At 40.0% G+C, this 24107-nt stretch overlaps 1 protein-coding gene across 1 annotated transcript in view; it reads right to left on the reverse strand.

The window, feature by feature from the left end:
- LOXHD1 (lipoxygenase homology PLAT domains 1) overlaps positions 1–24107 on the reverse strand; it is a 181203-nt gene that overhangs the window by 102139 nt on the left and 54957 nt on the right. Inside the window, exons 8-14 of the mRNA XM_054460472.1 lie at positions 23718–23968; positions 16813–16948; positions 16084–16244; positions 14982–15068; positions 14416–14551; positions 2018–2172; positions 92–252 (exon numbers count right to left, since the gene is read on the reverse strand). Of these exons, the coding sequence (XP_054316447.1) occupies positions 92–252; positions 2018–2172; positions 14416–14551; positions 14982–15068; positions 16084–16244; positions 16813–16948; positions 23718–23968 (1087 nt within the window). The remainder of the gene's footprint in view (positions 1–91; positions 253–2017; positions 2173–14415; positions 14552–14981; positions 15069–16083; positions 16245–16812; positions 16949–23717; positions 23969–24107) is intronic.

Here is a 24107-nt window from a genome sequence, read left to right on the forward strand (position 1 = left end):
TTGCTGGTTGTGGTAGTAGGGCTGGGTCTTCCCAAAATGCAGGGATCATAACCTAAGCTGGAGAAAACACCAGCAGGCAGGACGCATGTACCTGAGACATGGGAACTCCACGTTGTCGCTCTCAGGCTGCCCCTCCTCTCTCACCAGCACTCTGTCCAGGTACCAGCCACTGCCGGAGCCTTTGCCATCGTGTCTGATCCTCACCCGCCTCACATTCCGCATGGTGACGGACTCGATAGTGAACTCGTCAGCCTTGTGGGGGAAAACCACAAGGCCGGTTGGACGGTGGCTACCCCAGGACCCAAACACCAAGGGAAGACATAAGCTCAGATATCAGAAAATCCAGAGCTGATGGGTTAGGCAACCCCTCTTTCACACATGGGACAGGAGCTACCTATAAAGGACAGGTCATACCCACCCCCAATTTCTCCCACTGGAATATCATCCAATGTCAAGTTTCCAGCTCTCCTTTCAAAAGGCAGCTTCCTCTGGAAAAATAAACAAGTTAAGCTGTTGTCAGTCACCAATCATTTATCATGAGCTAATTCCTTGGCAAATCTCCTCTGGCTCCTTGCTCTAGAGGGATACTGGGCCCCTTCCAAGGAGGGAAATGATTAGAATTGATTACGGGGACTAAGTGGTCTTGATAATTGTATAGTTTTGCCCACCACTGAGGCAGCATAACTGCAGTAAGGGCAACAGAGTTTCCAAGTGTACATGAGCACACCTGGGAGCCTTCAGGGACAGAAACACTGAAGGTGGGATTGATGGACAAAGGCGTCAGAAGATGTAGGAGGAAAGAGTAGGGAAGGCTGGAGAGAAAGGTGGGTGGGTGGGAAGGAGAGAGGAAATTTAAAAAGCTATGTGAAGTAAAGGCATCGCTACCTCCTCTCCTCAAATGAACCTGAGTCCACCCACAACATCCTGCTCAGATTATTTTTGCCACTGCAGCCTTCAGATGGCCATGATCCCAAGAATTGAGCCAGCCTGGATTGGCCTCAGAGAGAGGCCTTCACTGGAATTCCAGGGCTTTCCCTGACCTCACCAAGGAAGTGGTGGCAGAGGAAGGAGATAGAACAGTTGTCTGCAAATCCCCTTCACCCTGCTGAGCTCCCTTGGCCTCACTTCACTGCAACAACGACTCTGTACTCAGCATCCACTGTGTGCTGTGGGCCAGATCTGACCTCAGAGACGGTACATCCACTGCCCCTAATGCTCACAACAGCCCACCACAGGTAGGCATCCTTTCCCCATTTCAGGCATGAGGAAACTGAGGCTCAGGAGAATGAAGCAGGTAGCCCAATGCTGGGTTTGCCTCAAACTTGCCTAGCTCTTTCCCCACTGCTTCCACAGCCTCCTCCCCAGAACACCCATGTGATGGCTGGGGAAACAAGGGGAACACCCAACACAACTGTAATGAGGCTAGCAACAGAAGCAAGTTCTCCCACCCCATCTTTAGGGTCTTTCTTGATTTCTCTTTCCTAAAGGTCATGAACAAGATGCCTGCAGTGGTCATGCCATGGGGGAGAATGCCAAGTTGCCACATTGGCCCCTGGGGGCCCAGCTTTCCTCCAGCCTGGGTCCTCTAGTCCACAGTGCCCGGCATCCTTCCCTCTCCGCCCACCCCTGAGGTAAGAAAGATGCTGCTGCTGCTTCCCAGTGTCCTTCTGTTCTGCTCTCTTCTCAAAGCTCAGGGGTGGGGGAGGACCATAATCCCTCTAAGGTGGCTCTTCAACTCCCTGCTGTACAGTCCCAGGAGTCTAACAGGTGTCCATGCATATTAGTGAATCAGGGCGGGCCAGATACCCAGGAACCAAATACACTAGGCATTGCTGTGCCCTCCCAGTGGCTCTGCTGGGATTCCCCAGTTCCCCACCCCCTTACCCAGAGTGAGGCTCCTGATGGCTGAGGCCCCAGGACCAGCATCAGCTCAACTTTAACAGGGCACGGAAGACGAGGGAACATGGGAAGGGAACTGGGAGGAGGGGGATGAGTGGGGCACATTGCTGTAACTTACATTGCCCTTTTCAAACAGGTCTGTGTTATTCCTGCAGTTGTAGAGCAGCCGTTCCCCCGTGTCCCCCACATCACCAAAAAGGCAGAGATAGACGTTGGCATCGGTCCCAGCACCTTCAAGTTCACCTGTGCACACAGTCACACGGTACCGGGCCACTGGCAGGCAGAGAGAGGGACACCATTGTTGACAGCCCCCTGCTTCCCATCCCTAGCCCTGCTGCTCCCACTTCTAAGCTCTGATTCCTCCTCTCCTTCTAGTTCTCATCTCTGACCTTCCCCCTTCCTCCCAACTATCTAAATCCTACCACCCACCAATCAAGAGCTGAGTCATCCCCAAGTCTGTTGGCCTAGGCCCTTGGTCATTATAGGTATATGGATTCCATTTAAATCCATGGGATCAAATGAGACAGACCAGAGGTTCCCAATCCTGTCGATTATCAGTATCCTCTGGGAAACTTTTATAAGAATTCAGATTCCTGAGCCCTGCTTCAGATTTCTCAAATCTGAATTTCCAGAGCTCAGTCTACTAAACGTGAATTGCTTCCCAGATTTCTTAGGGGACTGTGATGGAGCTGGCCAGTGCTTGGGGACCACTGGTCTAACCCAAACATGTTTGCCCTCAATTCCATCCATCCCAGTAAACCTTTTGCCTTAGGTTATTCTCCAACTTCTATGTGTTCTCAAGAAAGATAACTTTTCTCCATGAACAAGAATTGTGTCTTCTTCTCTTCAGAACTCCCACTGATAAGGACATGCCAGTAAGCAGAGAGAAAGGCATGAAATACAGTCACTGTGGGAAGGGCAGCAGCTTCTTCCTATGTTGAAAATGTACTGTGGAGCGGGTAGACCTGCATCCCTGCATGCCCAGCCCTCCTTCTCACTTAAACTAAGCTGAAAAGTAAAATGTACCCATTCATTCACTTATTCACCCCAAATCGGTTTACTGAAACCTAGTAGGTGCCAAGCACCATTAACAGTACAGGAATTCTGATGTTAGAGTTAAGAGTAAAAGTAGAGAGGAGCAATGCAAAGTAAAATCATAAATTATGAATAAGAAAATGTTTTTGTTATATCTGTAACTCAGATAACACAGTGGAGGGACATCTTGGAGTGGTAAGGAGTGGAGTGAGGGAATATAAATTATTTAGAGATGCAGAAAAGGTGACTGCAAAGAGGTAATGTGTGAGCTATAAAGTTAGATAATTCTGGCAAGTGCAAAGGCCCCTATGTGGGGATGCCTGGTGTATGTTCCAGGAGCAGAGAAAAGGCCAATATGGCTGGAGTAGAAGGAATGGGAAGGAATATGAGATAAGGCTCAGAGGTGGACAGGAGCTGGATACATGGGGTGTAGCGGGTCAAGGTAAGAAGTGTGGCTTCCTTTTTATTTTTAATTTTTATTTTTATACAGTGGAAAGCCATTGGAGGGCTTCAAGCAACGAAGTAACTTGATCTGGTCTATGTTTTAAAGAGCACTCTGGCTGCCATGAAGAATTGATTATATAGAAAGAAGGAGTAGAATCAAAGAGGTCAGTTAGCAGAATTACAGTAGTCTAGAAGAGAGGATGGTGCCTAGGACTGGAAGCGCAACAGAAGTGGAGAAAAGTCAACAGATTAGCAATATAGTTTGGATGCTAAGTCTAAAATATACTATTTTGGACAAAATAGTTATTGGTGATGGATCAGACAGGTAACTGCGGAAAAGAGAGAAGTTGCAGGTGACTCCCAGGTTTTTGGCTTGGGCAATTAGGTGGATAGAGTTGCCAGTAAGGAGTAGGGGAGTCTTGGGGGAAGGATAGGTTTGGAGATGGAAATCAATGGTTCTGTTCTGTTCATTATACATTTGAGCTGTCTATTAGATGTTCAAAAACTGAGGTCAAGATGGCAGCTGAATATGTGTCTGCAGGATCAGGATTGGTGATATGACTTTCATCATCATAGGAATATAGAGTCCATTTGAAGCCATGGGATCAAATGAAATACCCTATGGTGAAGATATAGACAAGGACTGAAAGAATATTTGAACAAATAATGGTCAAAACTTCCCAAATTTGATTTTAAAAGCATTAATATACACATTCAACATGTTCAACAAACTCCAAGTTATGATAAATTCAAAGAGATCTACACCTAGACATATTATAGTCAAACTGTTGAGAGCCAAAGATGAAGAGAGAATCTTGAAAGGAGTAGCACAAAAGTGACTCATCACATATAAGGGATGCTCAATACAATTAACAGCTGACTTCTCATCAGAAACTACAGAGGCCAGAAGGCAGTGGGATGATATATTCAATGTGCAGATCATTAACCAAGAATTTTAAATCCACAAAAGCTACCTTTCAAGAATTAAGAAGAAATTAGGGCGTTCCCAGAATATAAAATACTACAAGAATTAATCACTGGCATATCTGCCAAGAAATATTAAAGAAACCTTCACATTAGACATTAAACAGTAACTTGAAATCACCTGATAGATAGAATAAAGAGTACCAGAAAAAGCAATGACATAAGTAAATACATAGAAAACATGCAAGTATTTTTTATTTGTGAATCTTTTCTTCTCATATCTCATATAAATGACAACTGCATAAAGCAGTAAATATAGAGCTGCACCACTAGTGAGTTTATAATATGTAAAGATGCAATTTATATTACAATAATAGCATGAAGGAAGGGGAAGAGAACAAACCTATATTGGAACAAAGTTTTTGTATACTACTGAAATTAAGTTAATATTAATCTGAACTAGATTATTTTAAATTAAGACGGTAATTGTAATTTTCTGGGAAACCACTAAGAAAATCACCCCAAAAATATGGTCAAAGAAACAATGAGGGACCAAAAATGGTACTCTGTAAAAAATATAAAAGCAGTAAAGAAAGCAGTAAGAATATAAAAATGTATAAGACATATAAGCAGTAAGAAACAAAAAAGATATGACATACAAAATATAGTTAGCAAAATGGCAAATGTCAATCTGAACATATCAGTAATTGCATTAAATGTATTACATTAAATTTAATTAGACTAAACATTTCCATCAAAAGCCGGAGTGTGGTGGCCATTCCGCAGAAACAGGGTGAATCTACCCACCCCAAATTTGCTCAGCTATCAAGGCTGATGATACCACACATACACCAAGAGCCAGATTCTATTATTTACATAATGAGGAGTTCTTGGGAGAGCTTGGCAGGCTCTTGAGCAGGTCCAATAATAGCTTGGGACAGCAGGGAGATTAGGATTTTATGGTGGTTAGGGAGTGAGGCTGAGGTGGTGGCTCCTTTGAATGATCAGGACTTGTATGGCTTAAACTTTCCACCAGTGTTAAGGAAGGCTTTCTTATCAGCTGGCCTATAAATGAGGCAAAAAGGAAGACAGGAGTGGTGTAGTTTAAAACCTGCCAGGAGTCAAACATCCAAAAGGAATCAGACTCTATTACACAGAGATTGGCAAAATGGATAATGGATCTAACTATCTTCTATCAACAAAATACACATTTTTCTATTCAAAGTCACAAATAGGGTGAAAATAAAAAGATTACCCATAAAACTGGCTCAAGAAAAAATAGACAATCTAAATAGACATATAAAAAGTGAAAAGATTGATTAAACTGCTAGAAGAAAACAGGAAATTCTTCACAACGTTAGGCTGGGCAAGAATTGTTTAAGACTTCAAAAGCATAGGCAGAAAAATAAAAAATAGACAAATAATATTACATCAAACTTTTGCCTAAACAAAAACTTTTGCACAGCAAAGAAAACTATTAGCAGAGTGAAGATACAACATACATAATAGAAGAAAATATTTGCAAATTATACATCTGACAAGGGGTTAATATTCAGAATATATAAGAAAATTAAATGACTCAAAAGCAAAAACAAACAAGCAAACTAATAACTCGATTAAGAAATTGGCTAAAGACCTTAACAGACATTTCTCAAAAGAAGACATACAAATGGTTTAACAGACAGATGAAAAAAAAAAGTTCAACATCACTAATCATCAGGGAAATGCAAATCGAAACCGCAGTGAAATATACCATCTTGCTCTAGTTAGAACGGCCATCATCAAAAAAACAAAAGAAGTGTTGACAAGGATGCAGAGAAAAGGGAACACTTGCACACTATGGGTAAGAGTGTGAACTAGTATGGCCATTATGAAAAAGAGTATGGAGGTTCCTCAAAAAAGTTAAAAATAGAAGAACCATATGATCCAGTAATCCCATTACTGGGTATATATACAAAAAAATGAAAACAGTATGTCGACAAGATATCTGTACTCTCATGTTTATTGCATCATCACTACTTACAATAGCCAAGATATAGAATCAACCTAAGTGTCCAACAATGGATGAATAGATAAAGAAAATATGGTATACATACATAATGCAATACGATTCAGCCACAAAAAAAGGAATAAAATCTTGTCACTTGCAACAACATAGATGAACCTGGAGAACATCATGTTAAGTGAAATAAGCCAGACGCAGAAGACCAATACTACGTGATTTCACCCATGTGGAATATTTTTTTAAAAAAGAGAGAGATAAGTCGATGTCATAGAGGCAGGGAATTGAATAATATTTTTGCAAGAGTAGTTACAAGAGACTGGGGAAAGGAGGGGGGAGGAGAGGATGGGGAGAAGTTGATCAATGGGTACAAAGGTACAATTAAATGAGAGGAATAAGTTCTGATGTTCTATTATACAGTATAATGACTACAGTTAACAATAAAGACTTGTATATCACAAAATAGCTAGAAGAAATGCTTTTGAACATTCTCACCATAAAGAAATGATAAATGCATGAGGTGATGGATAGGCTAACAACACTGATTGGATCATGATACAACATATATTTGTCTCAAAACGTTAAATTGTACCCCATAAATACATACAATATGTCCATTAAAAACAAAATTCCAAATCTTTTAAGTGAAAAGATGAATTAATTTAAAAAAACCCAGCCAGAAGAAAAGCCTATGCCCAGATGTTTTTATTACTGAATTCTACCAAACACTCAGAGAAGAAATAATACTAATACTTCTCCAACTCTTCCAAAAATAGAAGAGGAGGGAACACTTCCCAACTCATTTTCTGAGGCCAGCATTACCCTGGTACCAAAACTGACAAAGACATTATAAGAAAACTACAAACCAATATCTCTTATGACTATGGATGCAAAAATCTTCAACAAAATATTCACAAAAAGAATCCAGCGACATATCAAAAGAGTTATACATCATGACAATGTAGGATTTATCCCAGAGATACAAATTGGCTTAACTGCTGAAAATCTATTAATGTAATTTATCAAATTAATAGAATAAAAAGGAAAAATCATGTTATTATCTCAATAAATGTAGAAAAAGCATTTGACAAAATCTAACACCCTTTCATGTTTTAAAAAACCCATCAACAAACTAGGAATGAAAAGGAAATTCATCAACCCATAAATGTTAGCTATAAAACACCCACAGCTAACATCATAGTTAATCATGAAAGACTGGACAGCATACTTTCCCCTTAAGATCAGAAACAAGTCATCTCTTCTATTCAATGTGGTGCTGGAGATTTCAGCCAAGGCCACTAGGCAAGCAAATATATAAAAGATCTAAATTGGAAAGGAAGAAGTATCTTATTCATGGATGACATAACTATGTATTTATAAAATCATAAGGAATTCACTAAAAAACTGTTAGAATAAATGACTTCAGCAAAGTTGTAGAGTACAAGATCAATATACCAATCGATTATATTTCTATTCTTTTGCAATGAATAGTCTGCAAGTGAAATTAAGACAACAGTTCTATTTGCAACAGCATCAAAGAGAACAAAATATTTAGAAGTAAATTTAAGAAAACAAGTGAAAAACATACACTCTGAAAACCACAAAATATTTTTGAAAGAAAATAAAGATCTAAATAAATGGAAAAACATCTCATGTTCATGAATTAGAAGACCTAACATTATTAAGATGGCAATACTCCCCAAACTGGTCTATAGATTCAATGTAGCCCCTAACAGAACTCAGCTGACTTATTTGTAGAAATTGACAAGCTGATTCTAAAATTCATATAGAACTGCAAGGGACCCAGAATAGCCAAAACAACCCTGAGAATGAATAATCAAGGAGAAGAACAAGTGTTGACAAGGATGTACAAAAATTGGAACTCTCACACATTACTAATAAGAATTTAAAATGGTACAGCTATTTTGATAGTTTGGCAGTTTCTCAAAAAGTGAACCAAAGAGCTACCAAATGACCCAGCAAATTCACTCTTAGGTATATGCTCAAGAGAACTGAAAATATGTCTGCATAAAAACTTGTACATGGATGTTTATGGCAGCATTATTTACAATAACCAAAAAGTAGAAACAATATAAATGCTCTTTAACAGTTGAATTTGGTACATCCATACAATGGACTATTATTCAGCAATAAAAAGAACGGAGTATTGATAATGCTATAATATGGATGAATCTTGAAAACATTATGTTAATTGAAATAAACTAAATTTAAAAAGGTCACATATTGTATGACTCTCTATATGTGAAATATGCAGATTAGGCCAATCTGTGGAGACAAAAAGTAGATTAGTGGTTGTCAGAGGCAGAGGCAGAGGGGTAAAGTGGGGAAATGGGAATGACTGCTAATGGGTATGGGGTTTCTTTTTGGGGGAGATGAAAATGTTCTGGAATTTAGTAGTGGTGATGGATGCAGGATTTTATTAATATACTAAAAGCCATTGACTTGTACACTTTAAATGGGTAAATTGTATGGCACATGAATCATATCTTAATATAGCTGTTGTTTTTTGTTTGTTTTGTTTGTTTCTGAGAAGGAGTTTTGTTCTTGTTGCCCAGGCTGGAGTGCAATGGCGCGATCTCTGCTCACTGCAATCTCTGCCTCCTGGGTTCAAGCAATTCTCTTGCCTCAGCCTCCCGAGTAACTGGGATTATAGGCACCCGCGACCATGCCTGGTTAATTTTTTTGTATTTTTAGTAGAGATGGGGTTTCACCATGTTGGCCAGGCTGGTCTCAAACTCCTGACCTCAGATGATCCACCCATCTTGGACTCCCAAACTGCTGGGATTACAGGCATGAGCCACTGCGTCCTGCCATAGCTGTTGTTTTTAAAAATGGACATGATTCATTGATAGTCCATCTAAAATGAAGACAAAGTATACCTGGAATGAGACAAATCACCAGGAAGTTGAATTCAGTGTACAAATTATTTTTTCAGTAACATGACCATTTTATCTGGAGATATGCAGACATCTGAAAAATTAATTTGACCATGAAACATATGAGTACACAAAGATAGAGTGTCTGTGGCAAAAGTACTTGTTAGAAGAACAGGCAAAGAATGACTGATTGTACATAGAGGCCTGCCTTGAGCAAAGCTGATATAGGTAGGCACTTAAACCATGAGTTAAGATTGAGGAGAACTCTCCTGCCTACCAATATTGTCTCCTCGTAGGGCTGCAGCACCTGAAATTTAAGCATCATTGTCTTCTCTAATCAACTTGTTTAAAATTTAAATGCTAAATGCTTTCAATCTTCAGCCTTTGTATAAATGAAGTTGGTTCTTTTGTGTGAAGCTCTCAATGGTCCAACGTATCAACAGTGAGAGGAATGAACAGCTGAGGACTGAAGGTGGAAACATGACACAGCAGGGAAGGAAAGCTCTCAACACCAGCCTGGCTTCACTCTTAATTATGATGAAGGCCAGTTCTGCTTTTTTAGCTGTAACTTTTAGGCAATTCCCAGAAGCAAAATGATAAGGGAATTTAGAAATCCTTTTGCCTGGGAATTCCCATCCCTTTGGTTCTGAGCTCTGAGGTCCCTTTGGTTGGAAGTTCTCAAGGGTCTTGATTCTCTCTAGGAGCCCCTCTGAAACACCCCAGCCATGGATGTCCCAAGCTCCTTCTTGGCAAGAAGTCTGTGGACAATTTAAAATAGTTATATTGTTATATACCAGTAGTGAAAGACTTTAAAGAGATGGGTAAGTACAGAGCCTCTTTACTTTAATTTTAAAATTACAGCTCTGATTAATGAGAAGCTACGATTTTCTGCACTTGAGTCCAGTGGCCTCTTGCCCACTCATCAGTGGTGTGTAATCACTTCTCTTGGAAGTACAGTGGAGAACACGGATCTCATTTATTTTACTGTCATGTAGCTCCTGAGGGACAGCCAAGGTGGAAATAAATTGTGAGCTGGCATGTGTATTGTTCATGTCTCCCAGTCTGTGCTAATCAGAACAATCACTCCCAAAAGCCTCTTGGCTCTCAGACATGGCATTAACTGCTTATTTGGCTGGCCCTTAATTTGTAAGTAAACCAGAGACACACAACTTCAAACTCAGAGAAATGATTTTAAATTGGTATTTACTCATTTTACATGAGTCTAAGACTCTCCTCTTAAGGGATTTCCAGGACGTCTTTACACACTATACATTTCACACTGGTACCAGCTGGGAAAACGAAGCATTGTCACCAGCTCTATTTACTGTTACAAAACATTCCAACCAGAAAAGGAGATATAAGTACTTGTAGAGGTGAGTGAGGACATAGGGGTGTTCCAAGCGTAAGATAAATGTTTGTGGGCCATAAAGAGCAGTTGAGAGAAAGAAATTCAAGTTTGTTTGGGCTCTGAAATACAGCCAGGGACCGCAAGAAGACATCAAACTGCCTTATAGCCACAACAGACAGCCCTTCAATCCATACTATCCATATCCATACTATCACAAGAATTATTTTTTTCCTTGAAATGTTTTTTTAATAGCATCACGGAAGACAACGAAAAAATACCAGCTAGGATAGCCCCACAATTGTACACTGTTAAAAATGTTTACAAGCACATTTTATACATGTAACCTGTAGAGATGCTCTTCCTTGCCATCTCCTCCACCTCCTGACATGGTCTCTCCTTGTCTGTCAAATCCCTCCACATAGAAGACCTAGCTCAAATGTCACTTCATCTGCAAAGTTTGTCCCAACTTTCTGGACAGGAAGCTTATCTCACCACTGTGTTTCCACAGCATTCACACTTCAAGACCTGCCAGTTCCACCTTCAAAATATTTCTTGAATTTATCTTCTCCTCTCTGGTCTCCTCTCTCTGTCTGATTTCAGAACCTCTTTTCCTCCCCACTGAAAGTCTGATTGTAGGTTTGTCTCTCTGTTCCATCCTCCACCCATCCATGTCAGCCCCTGACAGACCAGGAAAAATGTGGGGAGGAAGAAGTGACAGGAGGTCAAGGGTGAGGTGAAGTGTACCAAGGTCACAAAAGTGCTGGGAGGGCAGGGGCTTGAGTCAGAGGGTGGGGCATAGGTTCAAAGAAGGGGCAGCTTCATGGGATGATCCCAAATTAAGTGGCAGGGAAGGGCTGGCTAAGTGGGCTGGGCATAGGCCAACAAAGTGGGTGAGTGTTGGAGGCTGAAAGAATGAGGGTCGTGATCAACTCAGTATACCACTGGAGGCTATATGAGGAAACAGAAAACTGTTCTCATGCATGCAGGTTGTTGGCAAACTGACAAAGTGTGTCTGCTACCCAGAAGGAATGCTGAGGGCAGTCACGCCCCAGCAGCAGTGTTTCTTATGATTAGGTACATCTGAAGCCTGTTAGCAATAATGCAAACCTGTGATCAATCCATCAGCAGACCAATTGTTACCTCCTCCTCTCTGCTCTTTCTACCCAATAAATACGAAGGGCTATGGAAGCTCAAGGCCCTTGCTTGACAGAAGCAAGGAGCTCCCTGGCCCCTTCTTTAAAACAGATTCTTTTGTTTTTTGTTTTCATTTCTCGTCTGTCTCCCTTCATTCAGTCCTGTAGTACCCATCACAGGTGAGCACCAGGATGCAGGTGAGTGGGTGTTCTACATGGACACTGAAAGAAGTAGACAAAGGCTCTTAAGGTTTAGTATGCATACAAATTACTTGGCATGCTTGACAAAATTCATATTACCAGGAATAGCCCTCAAAGACTCTAATCAGTGTAGCTGGTGGTGGGCCTAGGAATCTGTATTTCAATAAACACTTCAGGTAGTTTTGATATAGATGGGCCCTTGACTGTACTTTAGGAGATGTTGTCTGTTATAAGCTGAATTGTGCCCATACCCCCAAATTTATATATTGAAGTCCTAACTCCCCAATAACTCAGAATGTATTTGTAGATAGGGCCTTCAAAGGAGTAAAGTAAAAGAAGGTCATATGGTTGGGGCCTAATCCCTTCTCAGTTGATGAGGAGGGAAAATAAGGTTCTTAAGGGAAAGTCATGCTTCACTCAAGGCAAAGAGGGGGTGGAAGTAAAGAACATTCCGGACATTACAAATTAAAATAGATTTCTTTCTAGAAAACCTTATCAAAATGGCAATCTACAGGTTGCTTTAAAAATTTAACTAAACAAAAAAGTTTTCACCAACAAGACTAGGGGAAGGGGTCAAGTTTAGAGAACACAACACAATTTTGGAAGCTGGAGAGCAGCTAGAAAAGTGGTAAACGCTTAACACAGTGGTTCTCAAAGTGTGGTTCCCCAACAGTAACATAGATATTACCCGTAAATTTGTTAGACAAGCAGATCCTTGAGTCCCACTCCAGACTAACTGAATTAGAAACTCTGCAAGTGGAGCCCAGCAATCTGTGTTTTAACAAGCCCTCCTGGGGATAATGCATGCTGAGGTTTGAGAATTGCTGACTTAGCAGACCGGAAAGGATTGATCAGAGCTGTCAGTCACAAAATTCAAGAAGGAATCCTACCAAAAGGCTCAAGAATGACAGTGCCAGATAATGTAGAAATAGAGCCTGAGAATCTAAAATCATGCGAGTTAGTTAGAAGGGCTTCAAAAGCAGTTAGGGCCCAAGACTTCTCCCCAGTTCTTTATACCTGCAGTCTCAATTCTGGCACGCAAAGTGGACAGATCAGGTAAGAACAGGTGTATTTCTGCCTTGGTGGACTACATATCAGGTTAGTGCAAAAGTAATTGCAATTTTTGCCATTACCTTTAATATTATATTAAGTCCCAATTTGGGGAATGGGTTATATGTTATCATATTTAGATAGATGATTGCCTTGTTCCCAAGGCAGTTATTACAAAACGCAAAAAGGCAGGGTGATGTTTTGGTATAGCCACTGAACCAGGAAGCAAGAGACCTTATTCTAGATTTAACTCTGTCTCTAACTAACTGTGTAACCATGGCAAGAACGTCCTCAGCTCCTTATCTGCATCAGGCTATTTTAAGGGCCTTTGCACACAAATATTCTACAGTCATATATTTAATTAAGAATGAAGAAGAACCATAAAATAAAAGAAACATGGTGCTAATTACAAGCATTGCCTAATTAAACTAACAGAATGATCTCTTTTTAGATACTTGCTGTTTGAGGTTTCTATGTTTATGAGTATTTAACTCTGATCAAACTGTTTCAACAAATATATACAGAACTTCTACTGGGTGTGCAAATGCAGTGTTTATAAATATCACACAATCACCTGTGAAATGAGATTACGGAGATATTTACAAGGGCTACTGGAACTATGGGTGACACTGTTTTCTACATATTTTTACCTTTTTGTAATGTTGCAATACTATTTTCCTGCTTAAAATTTAAGGACTGCCACAAGGATAGCAAATGGGTTATCTTAAGTGCCAATTCTGATCAATAGTTAATGTCTGTTTGGAATTCTTTATTGAGGGCTACAAAGCTCATTTCAGACTCATGGGAGAGAATGTTTTGATCACTCAGTAATGTCTGCCGTGTGAAAAGGACAGGGCATGTGCTCTGTATTTGCCAGTACTGTGCTTCTATAACCTAGAGGCAAAATGACTTCTTCCCTTTGGCTATTTGAATGTGGCTCCAGGATTCCACATTTAAAGCTTAGTCCTTCTCCTACTATCCTTAATTAGAGATAGAATACTTATTAGGTAGCAGCCAACTGTGGCTACAGGAACCCAGATCTAGCTTTTCTTTTGGGGAACATTTCATGCACAATTTGAGGGAAGCAAGAGGATATTTCCTTTCAAGGAGGCTCTGGAGAACTATTGCTCAGGGCAGATGCTTCTCATCCCCTCAGAGCCAACCTGAAGACCCACACATCTTCCCTCCCTCCCCACCACACCAATCATGGTAGAGCTCCGGCATCATGACTTGGAGATGGCTTTTCTAAGCCAGTCTTGAGGCAGGGACCTTCCAAATCCACTCTGGCACTCTAAGGGGCCTGAAGATGCAAAGCAGACAAGACTCTCAGCTCATAGGTCAGGCCTCGGGACACCAAGCAGGAGTTCCACTGCCTCCCAGGATGGAGAGCCCAACAAGACTCTCAGCTCATAGGTCAGGCCCATTGGGATACCAAGCAGGAGTTCCACTGCCTCCCAGGATGGAGAGCCTGTCAGTACTTACTGCCCATGATCCTGCACACTGTTGGGCCTTCTGCAGTCATTTCCCTCACTATCTCATTGTCATCCTCATTGGCATCCAGCCAGCGGTTGCAATTGAAGTTGTACTTGTCTTTGTTCAGAGTGTTCATCAAGGTCATCTGGAATGAAGTTCTGGGGTGAGCAAGTTGGTGCACCAGGGATGTTCACCGATGCCCTGGAGTCCCCATTCTGCTATCTCATTGCAGAGAAGCCAAGGCTATTTCCTAGAGATAATCCTTATGGCAGGCAGAGGGCTGGATTAGTATTTATTCCTGGTTTCCTGGAAACCCACACTTGCCTAGCAACCAGATGACTAGGGCAGAATGCAAGCCCCCCCAAACACCTGAGCGTTTTCTTAATCTACTTTGGAAGTCTCTCCCCATTAGGAAGTCCCTGTGGCCTGTATCCAAATTCAGGTCTCACCATAACCCTTTTCAGTCCCTATTCACAATAAATACAGAGGCAAATTTATATGACAGGGTCATTGAAAAGGGACCATCCTTGTTCCTTTCCCAACAACCTCCCAAACCCCAAGATGGTGCATCTCACCCTTTCTAAATGCCATCCAGAACCAGAACTCCTTTTATCATGCCATACTCGAATCTTATAAAACCTGCCAAGATCCGGGAGCTCAATCTATGGTGAGAAATAAAAACATTTGAGTGGGCATAACTGAAGAAATGTGTTTATTCTTATAGCTGACCCACTCTCAGGATGGTACCTGCTTTGGGCTCTTTCTTCAGCAGTGAGGATGGGTTTGCTTCAATCAAGCCACCCTCACATATTTTATCTTCTCATGACCCTTGTAACCAGGAGCACGTGAGGGCAAGACAGACACGTAGGGCAAGGGTTCAGTCTGGGCCGGTGAAACTGAACAAAAATAACTGCCCCACAGTGGGATTCAGACTAAAGAAGATCCTCCAAGCAATAAACTTCCAGTAACAAAATCTATAGGGCAGCCCTGCAAATTAGCACAGGCCCACAGCCCCAGGACTCTACTGGGCAGTGAAACAGACAAAAAGATCAATAAGCAGTCATGCCCTTTCTCTAGGGGCTCAAGTCTAGCAGAAAAGATAAATATATAAAGAGCAATGAACTGAGTGGTGTAACAGAGGTACCAATGGGGTGCTGAGAGGAGAGCCTCAAATTACAAATTATTCCTAACTAAAGGTTGAAATAGCACTTCCATTGGGGGGAAAAAATCTTTGCTCTAGTTTTATGCATAATGGAAAGTTTTAAAGCTGAATCTTAAAAAAAGTTCTAAAATTCATACTTTCGATTAAATTTGATCCTTACTCTCTAAATCAGTCCATATTGGGCAGTCTGACACTAAGTGTGCTCAGGGTCTCTGTTCTGCAATGATTCCCTAACTCCTGGATAGTTTAAGCCATTCCATACTTGCTTCTTCACCCAGCCTTGGTTCTGGACTGTTTGATTCAGATGAATGGACCAGATCAAAATTGTACCCCATTCAATACATTGCTTATAAATCATCAAATTTGTCTCCCTTTGCAGGGACCTAAAATCTCCATTGTACCTTTTTGTCTTCAAACTTGGTCCAAAACCTGGCTTAGAGAACCAGAATCCCCAGGACGAATGCCCTACATCCCTTCCTCCTTTCTCCCTCCCATCCATCACACTCCTCTCCTACCTTAAACTTCTCGATTATGCCGGGTTTGAACCACTTGTTGTTGGGATTCAGGAGAATCTCATCTGTCCGCCCCTTCTGCCCATAAATCTGGATGAAGATGGGAGAGTTGGTACCAGCTTTCTTTAAGTCAGTCGTCCAGACCCACAGGGACCAGGGGAATTCTGCAAGACAGATCAAGTTGCACCATAAACTTCAGGAAGTGAAGAGATTTTCATATTACCGTAGGGAAGAAGGAAAAATCCAAAATGATCAGGACTGAAGGGCAGGGTATACACAGGTGTGTCCCACTCTCAGAAACCCATTATAGCCAAATTTAGAAAGCTGAGGATTCCTTACTATTAAAAATAAGATGCTATAATGTTCTTTTTAATGGCTAAAGTGTATTCATATGTTTTAAATCGGGGGACGAGTTGACTCCACCCACCCTATGTCCAGTAGTTTCAGAGTGCACTGTAGTGAATGATTCAGGTTAACACCTAGCTCATCACAGCAGCTTATTCCATTTGGTGACACTGGAGTCAGCCTTGGTACCAGGGGTGTGACTCTATATGGCCTGTACTTTGGAGAGTGGAGCTGCTGGGCGGGGCTGGGGGAGATTTTTCCTTCCTTTCTAGAGGAGACTTGAGAAGCAGGAGTGGACTGCCCTCATAGCTTTTGCCTAGTGGTCTGACATTCTGGCCTTTGCTGGCCCTGGCTGAGGCCTCCAGGTTCTGGGTCTTTCTCACTTACTTTTCAGCCGCTTCTTCCTGAGAGACACCATCTCATAGAGCTGCCTCTCAATCAACCCATCCGCTTTCTTCTCATCCAGCCAGTTGCTGCAAGGGAAGGTCTGCTGGATGCCAGTGAAGGGGCACAGAATCACCACCTGGGGAGAGTGGAGCACAGTGTCTCCAGCATTGAGTCCCCAGCAGGGACCTCTTCGTGATGTTCAGCAGGCTTCCAGCCCCACATTTAGAGACATCTGTATTAGGACTCTCAAGGAATGGCACCTTTTCTGTTGCCTATCTCATTAAATCTTAAATCAAGAAATGCAACCTCCAAGGAGTCTTCCAAAGTAGGTATCACCCATCTTCCAATTTGCTATTCAAATCTCAAACTTTTCCTCTATACACAACACCCTCTTTGAATACCATATTTCTTTAAGTACATCATAAAATCTCAGTTAATCTGAACCAAATGAACTAGACTACTAGGTTAATTCCCTATAATTATCTTGTAGGAAAAAAGTAAGTCCCATGCAAGCTAATTAATATCTGGAATGTAATATAAAAACCAACTTCTCTCTTTTAGGCTTGATCCTCATTCAACCTTCTCTCTTATACCTTCTCTATCTCTCCCCAGTTCTGAACCCATGGATTTAGAACACTCACATTATAAATGTTGAAAGGATTGCTCCTGGCACACTACAGAATCCTCTATCAGCAAAGAAATTTTGACTCTCACATTACTGGTTTCTAAGCTTTACCTTCTTAACTTGAAAACTAATCTTTTTAACTTGAAAACTAAACTGACCCTCCCATCAGCCAAGGTTTTGACCAACCATTGTCTTACTGGGTATTTGTTGTCTACTGTTCATAGTGACAAAAATTGGCTGTAACTTCCTTAACTTGAATTCTTGCCCTTAGATATTCCCAGGTAATACTCACCTCATACTCACTATTGACCATTGTGATGAACCTTACCTTATAAGAAGCACCAGAGGAAGGATGCTAAGGGATGGTAGGAGGGGAGTATGTACCCCTTCAAACTCCCAGAGAAATGCTCCTCCCTAGAGATAAATGATGGCTCAGGACCACAGGCAGTAGCCCCCTCAAACATTTAGCCCTCTGACACAAATATACTGGCAATTAATATAGTTCACCCCACCTGCATTCAATAGATAGGAAACCTGAGGTCTAGAAAGGAGAATAAAGTGCCCAAGTTAGCACCTTTAGCTGTGGCAGAACCAGGAATATAAGTATTCCTGACACTAATTGTCAGTTTGGGATCTTTTCTACTCATCAGGAAGAACCTCAGAATTTCTATTTATGGCTGAGGTCCACTGGGATCCATTGTTGCACTCCATTTTTTATGCTGAAGATTCCATGTGACCATGTATTTAGAAGTGGACCTATACATAGGCAAAGTTGGAGAGCATCCTTGACAAGTTGAGGGCACAGGAGGGTATAATCACCAATAATTTATTTACAAGTCTTTCTTTCCTCTCAACAAATCCTGCAGATGTTTCCTCGTTTACTCTTGAATTGTTCTCTCATTGTTAACTGTGTATTGGTTAGTTTTGTCTTTTTAAGAAGTAGTAAAATCCTAAAAGTCTGAGGTTGTGTGTTTTCTCACCCCATGGGTCCCCTGAACATAGTTCTAAACATATAGTAAGCGCTTAAAAATCTATGATAAAAGTTCTGGTTCTAGAAGGTTAAAGGTTAGGTAAGCAACAAAATATAGTATTGTTACTAGAGCTTGTGGTTTTTATCTCAGGATTTTGTTTGTTTTATTGTTTTGTTAAATATAACCAGCCTGAGGGTATCATATTCTGTTATTTAAAAACTATTTTGTCATTATCTTTAAAAATAAATTAGTGTAATTCATATATTAAAAATGTTTGCCTCTGGACTAGGTATTCCAGAAACTAGGTAGCCTAAAAAGCCTCTCATCACCGCAAAATAGCCATATGTTACATAAACCACAGGAAGTATCACTTTACATACATTGCTGAGCTGCCGAGGGATTACAGAGAAGCCATAAGAACCAGCAAAATTCCGAGTAAGCAGAAACCCAGAGAGTGGGCAAATGTGAATGCTAAAGTTGGTGCTGCCCTGAAGCAAAAGACAATCTCAGGCACTCAGAGACCAGGAAACTAATAGCCACTTGAGGATGCGGGAAACTAGGCCATGGGCTTTACAAAATGGAGATTCCAAACTGGAAACACTGAATAAGCAGAAATATTCGAAGGACTGCTCCTTTAGACAAAAGGTAGACAGGGAAAAATCTACAAAGAGAAGCCTACCTTGTCTTTGCTCCAGACAGAAAATAATAATAGTTTTACCTAAGAAATAGTTATCATAAGCTTGGTCAGTCAGGATAAATAGTAATAAATGCATATGTAGACATATTGAGGAGAAGCAGGAGAATGCCAAAAACAAGATCTTAAGAGCATCTGGATAGAAAAAACAGATAGTGGCAATTAGACTAACAGAAACCAGAAGATACTGGGGAGTAAAACTCAGTATAGAATTCTGTACCCTAAAATTGTTTTTCAAGAATGAGAGTGATATAAAAAAACATTTTTCAAATGAACAAAATCAGAGTTTACCAACAATAGACCTTTTCCAAAGAAACTTCTAAAGGGTGTCCTTCAGGAAGAAGAAAATTGACACCAGAAATAAGGCCTTAGATGCAAGAAGAAGTGACAAGCAAACAAACTGGGAAACTTGTAGGTAAATCTGAACAAGCAACTCTATAAAACAATGATATCTAATATGTATATTTTAAAATAGTTTAAAATGGAGCTAAAATACTAGGCAAAAAAATAGCATGCAGAAATATTACTATTAGAGATTTCTAAGGTCTTTGCATTTGCCAAAAAAGAGTAAAGATATCAATTACATTCAGGGTTTCCCATATTAAGTATGTACAGTAAAATCACTATAAAGGGAAAAAAGAAATAGGGAAAAACAGTCAACCCAAAATAATTTTAAAAGAAGAAAAAAGAAACAGTAAAAGCAGAACAGATATATCAGTAATTACAATAAATATAAGCAGACTAAATTTCCCACTTCAGAGATAAATAGTATCAGATTGGATAATGATAAAGATTGAACTCACTAGGAGGCTATAATAATTCTATGCTTAGTAACATAGCCTCAAACTATATAAAGCAAAAATTGTTCTACAATAAGAAATATTTACCACCTTAGTGGTATATATTTCAATAGTGGTAGAGATTACACACACGCACACACACACATACACACACACACACACCCCCCCCCACCTATACAATTTTGCAGGAGACCGCAAGCAAACATTTGGGAAACATCACTGCAATTTTATACACTCTCTTTTAGGAAAGGACATACTTCTCATTTCACTCTAAAATCACAACCAATCGACAAATATACAAGAAAGGAATAAGGGGCCAATGCTACTCATGAACATAGAAAAATTCTTTTTTGTTTTTTTTTTTTTTTTTGAGATGGAGTCTTGCTCTGTTGCCTAGGCTGGAGTGCGGTGGTGCAATCTCGGCTCACTGCAAGCTCCGCCTCCAGGGTTCACACCGTTCTCCTGTCTCAGCTTCCCAAGTAGCTGGGACAGGCGCCCGCTGCCACACCTGGCTAATTTTTTGCATTTTTTTTTTTTTTTTTTTTTTTTTAGTAGAGATGGGGTTTCACCGTGTTAGCCAGGCTGGTCTCGATCTCCTGACCTCGTAATTTGCCCGCCTCGGCCTCCCAAAGTGCTGGGATTACAGGCTTGAGCCACTGCGCCCGGCCAGAAAAATTCTATATTAAATGTTAATAACTCTAAAAACATGTAAAACAATCTATTATCACCAAGTTTGACTTATAAAAAAAGCAGTTGGTTTGCCATTTGAAAATGCACTCATATTAGTGCACCAACTTAATGAATAAAAGAGAAAGACCATACAACTATCTCATTAAGTGCAGAAAAGCATTAGATAAAATTTAATACCAATTCATCATAAAAACTCCTCACAATATAGAAGTAGAAGGGAATTTTACAAATCTAATCTAAGAATGTCTACCATAAACTTGCAAAAAAAATCAACCAAATAAAATATTAGAAGCAGCTCCTTTAAAATCAGAAACAAAATAAAGATATCCACTATTAATCCTACTACTCAGCATTGTACTGTAGGTCTTAGGCCATGTGGTCAAATAAACAAAAGAGAAAAAAGAACTATAAGCTTTGAAAATTAAAAAAAAAACTGTTATCATTACAATTTGACTTTCTACAGAAAAAAACAAAGAATTATTGAGATATTATCAGAATTAACAATAGAGTTTAGCAAAATGGCCATATGTAAACTAAATGTCCAGAAAATACTTCTATTTCTGTATCAGCAACAAATTGTTAGAAAATATAATTTTTAAAGAGATACCACTTATAATAGTAACAAAAATTATAAGGTCTCTTAAACATATCTAACAGACATGCAATTTCTTTATCACAAAATATAAAACTATATTGAAAACTATTAAAGAAGACATAAATTTTAAGAAGTATACCATATCCATAGACAGGGAAAGTCAATATAGTAAAGATGTCAGTTCTTTCAAATGAATCTATAGGTCCAAATGAATTCTGTTCAACACTGTTCTTCATGGGATTTGGCAAAATAAATAAATAAAGATTTCTTTGGAAGGGTAAATGGTTATGAATAGTCAAAACATTCTTGAGAAAGAATAACAAGGTAAACAAATTTCCCTAGCAGATACTAAGACAGTATAAAGGTAAAAATGAAGACAGAGTGTTATATTAGTGTAGAAATAAACTAAATAAGTGGAACAGACTAGAAAACTCAGTGGCAAAGTCATGAATTTTGTGAATTTTTTGTGTGATAGAAATGTCTTTTCAGAACAGTGGGAAAAGAACTACTATTTAGTAAATCAGTGCTTCCAAAACTTTCTTAATGATAAGAATTATCTAAACCACTTGCTAAATATCCAGATTACCTGGAAATTCTGACTCATTAGGTCTGAATTAGAGCCTAGGAATCTATTTTTATCAAGAATTCCAGGTGATTCTTAACCTTGGTTAAGTTTTAAAAGCCCTTCAATAAATGTTGCTGGAACATTTGCATATCTACATGGAAAAAAATAAAATTGAATTTCTCCCTCACAAAATTCAATTCCTGGTATTTTAAAAATATAAATGGAAAAATTAAAACAATAATTTTTGAAAAGGATATAGGAGAATGTCTTCATAGCTCTGAGATAAGTGCATTTCTTTCAATAATACCAAATGCATTAGTCACAAAGGAAAAGATTGATAAACTAGATACTTTTAAATTAAATCTCTTACTTAAAGAACATTACAAACCATAAGAAAATATTTGAACATATATTATCGACAAAGAATTAATATCCAGATTAAATTTTAAAACTCCTAAAAATAAGTCCAAAGATAGATTGGTCAATAGGAAAATCAGTAAAAGACATGAACAGACATTTTACATAAAAAGAAACATGAATGGCCAATAAAAACATAAAAACACATTCAACCTTGGTAGTAATCATAAAAATAAGAATTAAAACCACAACAGGATCATTTTACAACCTCCAAAATGGTGAAAATTAAAAATTCAGACAATATCAAGCATTTACAAGAACGTATAAAACAAAATATCTCTTACACATGGCTGACAGGAGAGTAAAATGGTGCAACTATTTTGGAAAACAATCTGGAATCCTTTGGAAATAACAGTTATCCTATAAAGCTGAAGATTCACTTACCCTGTGACCTAGCACTTTCATTCTGAGAAGCTCTTGCACACTTCTACAAAGATACATGTACAAGAACTTCATGGCAGGATTGCTCATAGTAGTAAAAATCAAGAAATCACTCCAAAATATCCATCAACAGAAGAATGGAGAAATAAATTGTAACTCATTCATACAATGGAATACTTTGCAGCAGGGAAATGGATGAACTACAACTTCTGTTACCATTTGGACAAATCTCTAAAACATAATGTTGAGTGAAAATTGACAGTTATGGCCAGGAGCGATGGCTCACTCCTGCAATCCCAGCACTTTGGGAGGCCGAGGCAGGCAGATAAACTGAGGTCAGGAGTTCAAGACCAGCCTGGCCAACATGGTGAAACCCCATCTCTACTAAAAATACAAAATTAGCCGGGCATGGTGGTGCATGCCTGTAATCCCAGCTACTTGGGAGGCTGAGGTAGGAGAATCACTTGAACCTAGGAGGTGGAGGTTGCAGTGAGCTGAGATCGTGCCATTGCACTCCACCCTGGGTGACAGAAGTGAAACTCTGTCCAAAAAAAAAGGAAGGAAGGAAGGAAAGGAAGGGAGGGAGGGACAAAAATTGCTAGTTACAAACAATACAAGCTTACACATAGAAAAAATTCATAATAGTATGTGCCCTTTGAGGGAAAGAGGACTATATGTGACTGTGGAAGGACACAGAGGAGTTTCAAAAGCATCGCGAATGTTCTATTTCTCAAGCTGTGTGATAGACAAAATTGAGGTTTGCTTTTTAACATTCCTTATGTCTTACAGTTATTAATATAAGTTCTTTAAAGTATAAGTATTCCACAATACAAACATATACTTTAAAATACTTATTGATTGAAAGATTTATAAGCTGAGGTGAAACACTACACCAGGAATCAGGATAATCATAACCGCGAACTGAGTGCCTCTGGGTAACCTGTCCTGCTTGGCCCTTGGACGCATGTACAGAACAGCCCCTGTTCCTAACCACCTTTGAGGCAAGATGGACGGACATGTAACCACCCAAAATGCCCAATGAAAGAGATTGCCCATGCACTCTGTAACTAGTTCAGAGGAAGTAGGATTTAGGTTAAAGTTTGTACTTGCAAGTTAAAGAGGAGAGGGGTTGAATCAGGGAAGGCTGTCCTTGGGGGCATCCCTTACCTTCTCACAGTACCAGCCTCTGTTGACACCCACATTGCCATGCCCGATGGAGACCCGACTCAGGGGGCTAAGGAGGACAGCCAGCTCGATGTGGAAGATGTCCGTGCGGCCTCGGTCAAACACGCCGCCCTCCAGGAAGATTTTCCCACTGTTCTTATTCCCTCTGGCCCCATACATGACCAAGTAGATTTTGGATTTGGTACCAGCCCCCCGGACATCCCCAGTGAAGACGGTGACAATATACGTAATAGCTGGTGTGGAAACAACAGGAAAGAGAGTGTTCAATGTGAGCTGCATCATAATATCCCACCCCCTCCTCGCCTTCCTGGTTACAACACCCCCAAAGCCCTCCTCCTCCACACATCCTCTTTCCCCATCATGTCCTACTCC

The sequence above is a fragment of the Pongo pygmaeus genome, chromosome 17, assembly GCF_028885625.2.
Source record: "Pongo pygmaeus isolate AG05252 chromosome 17, NHGRI_mPonPyg2-v2.0_pri, whole genome shotgun sequence".
In the NCBI taxonomy this organism is placed as follows: Eukaryota; Metazoa; Chordata; class Mammalia; order Primates; family Hominidae; genus Pongo; species Pongo pygmaeus.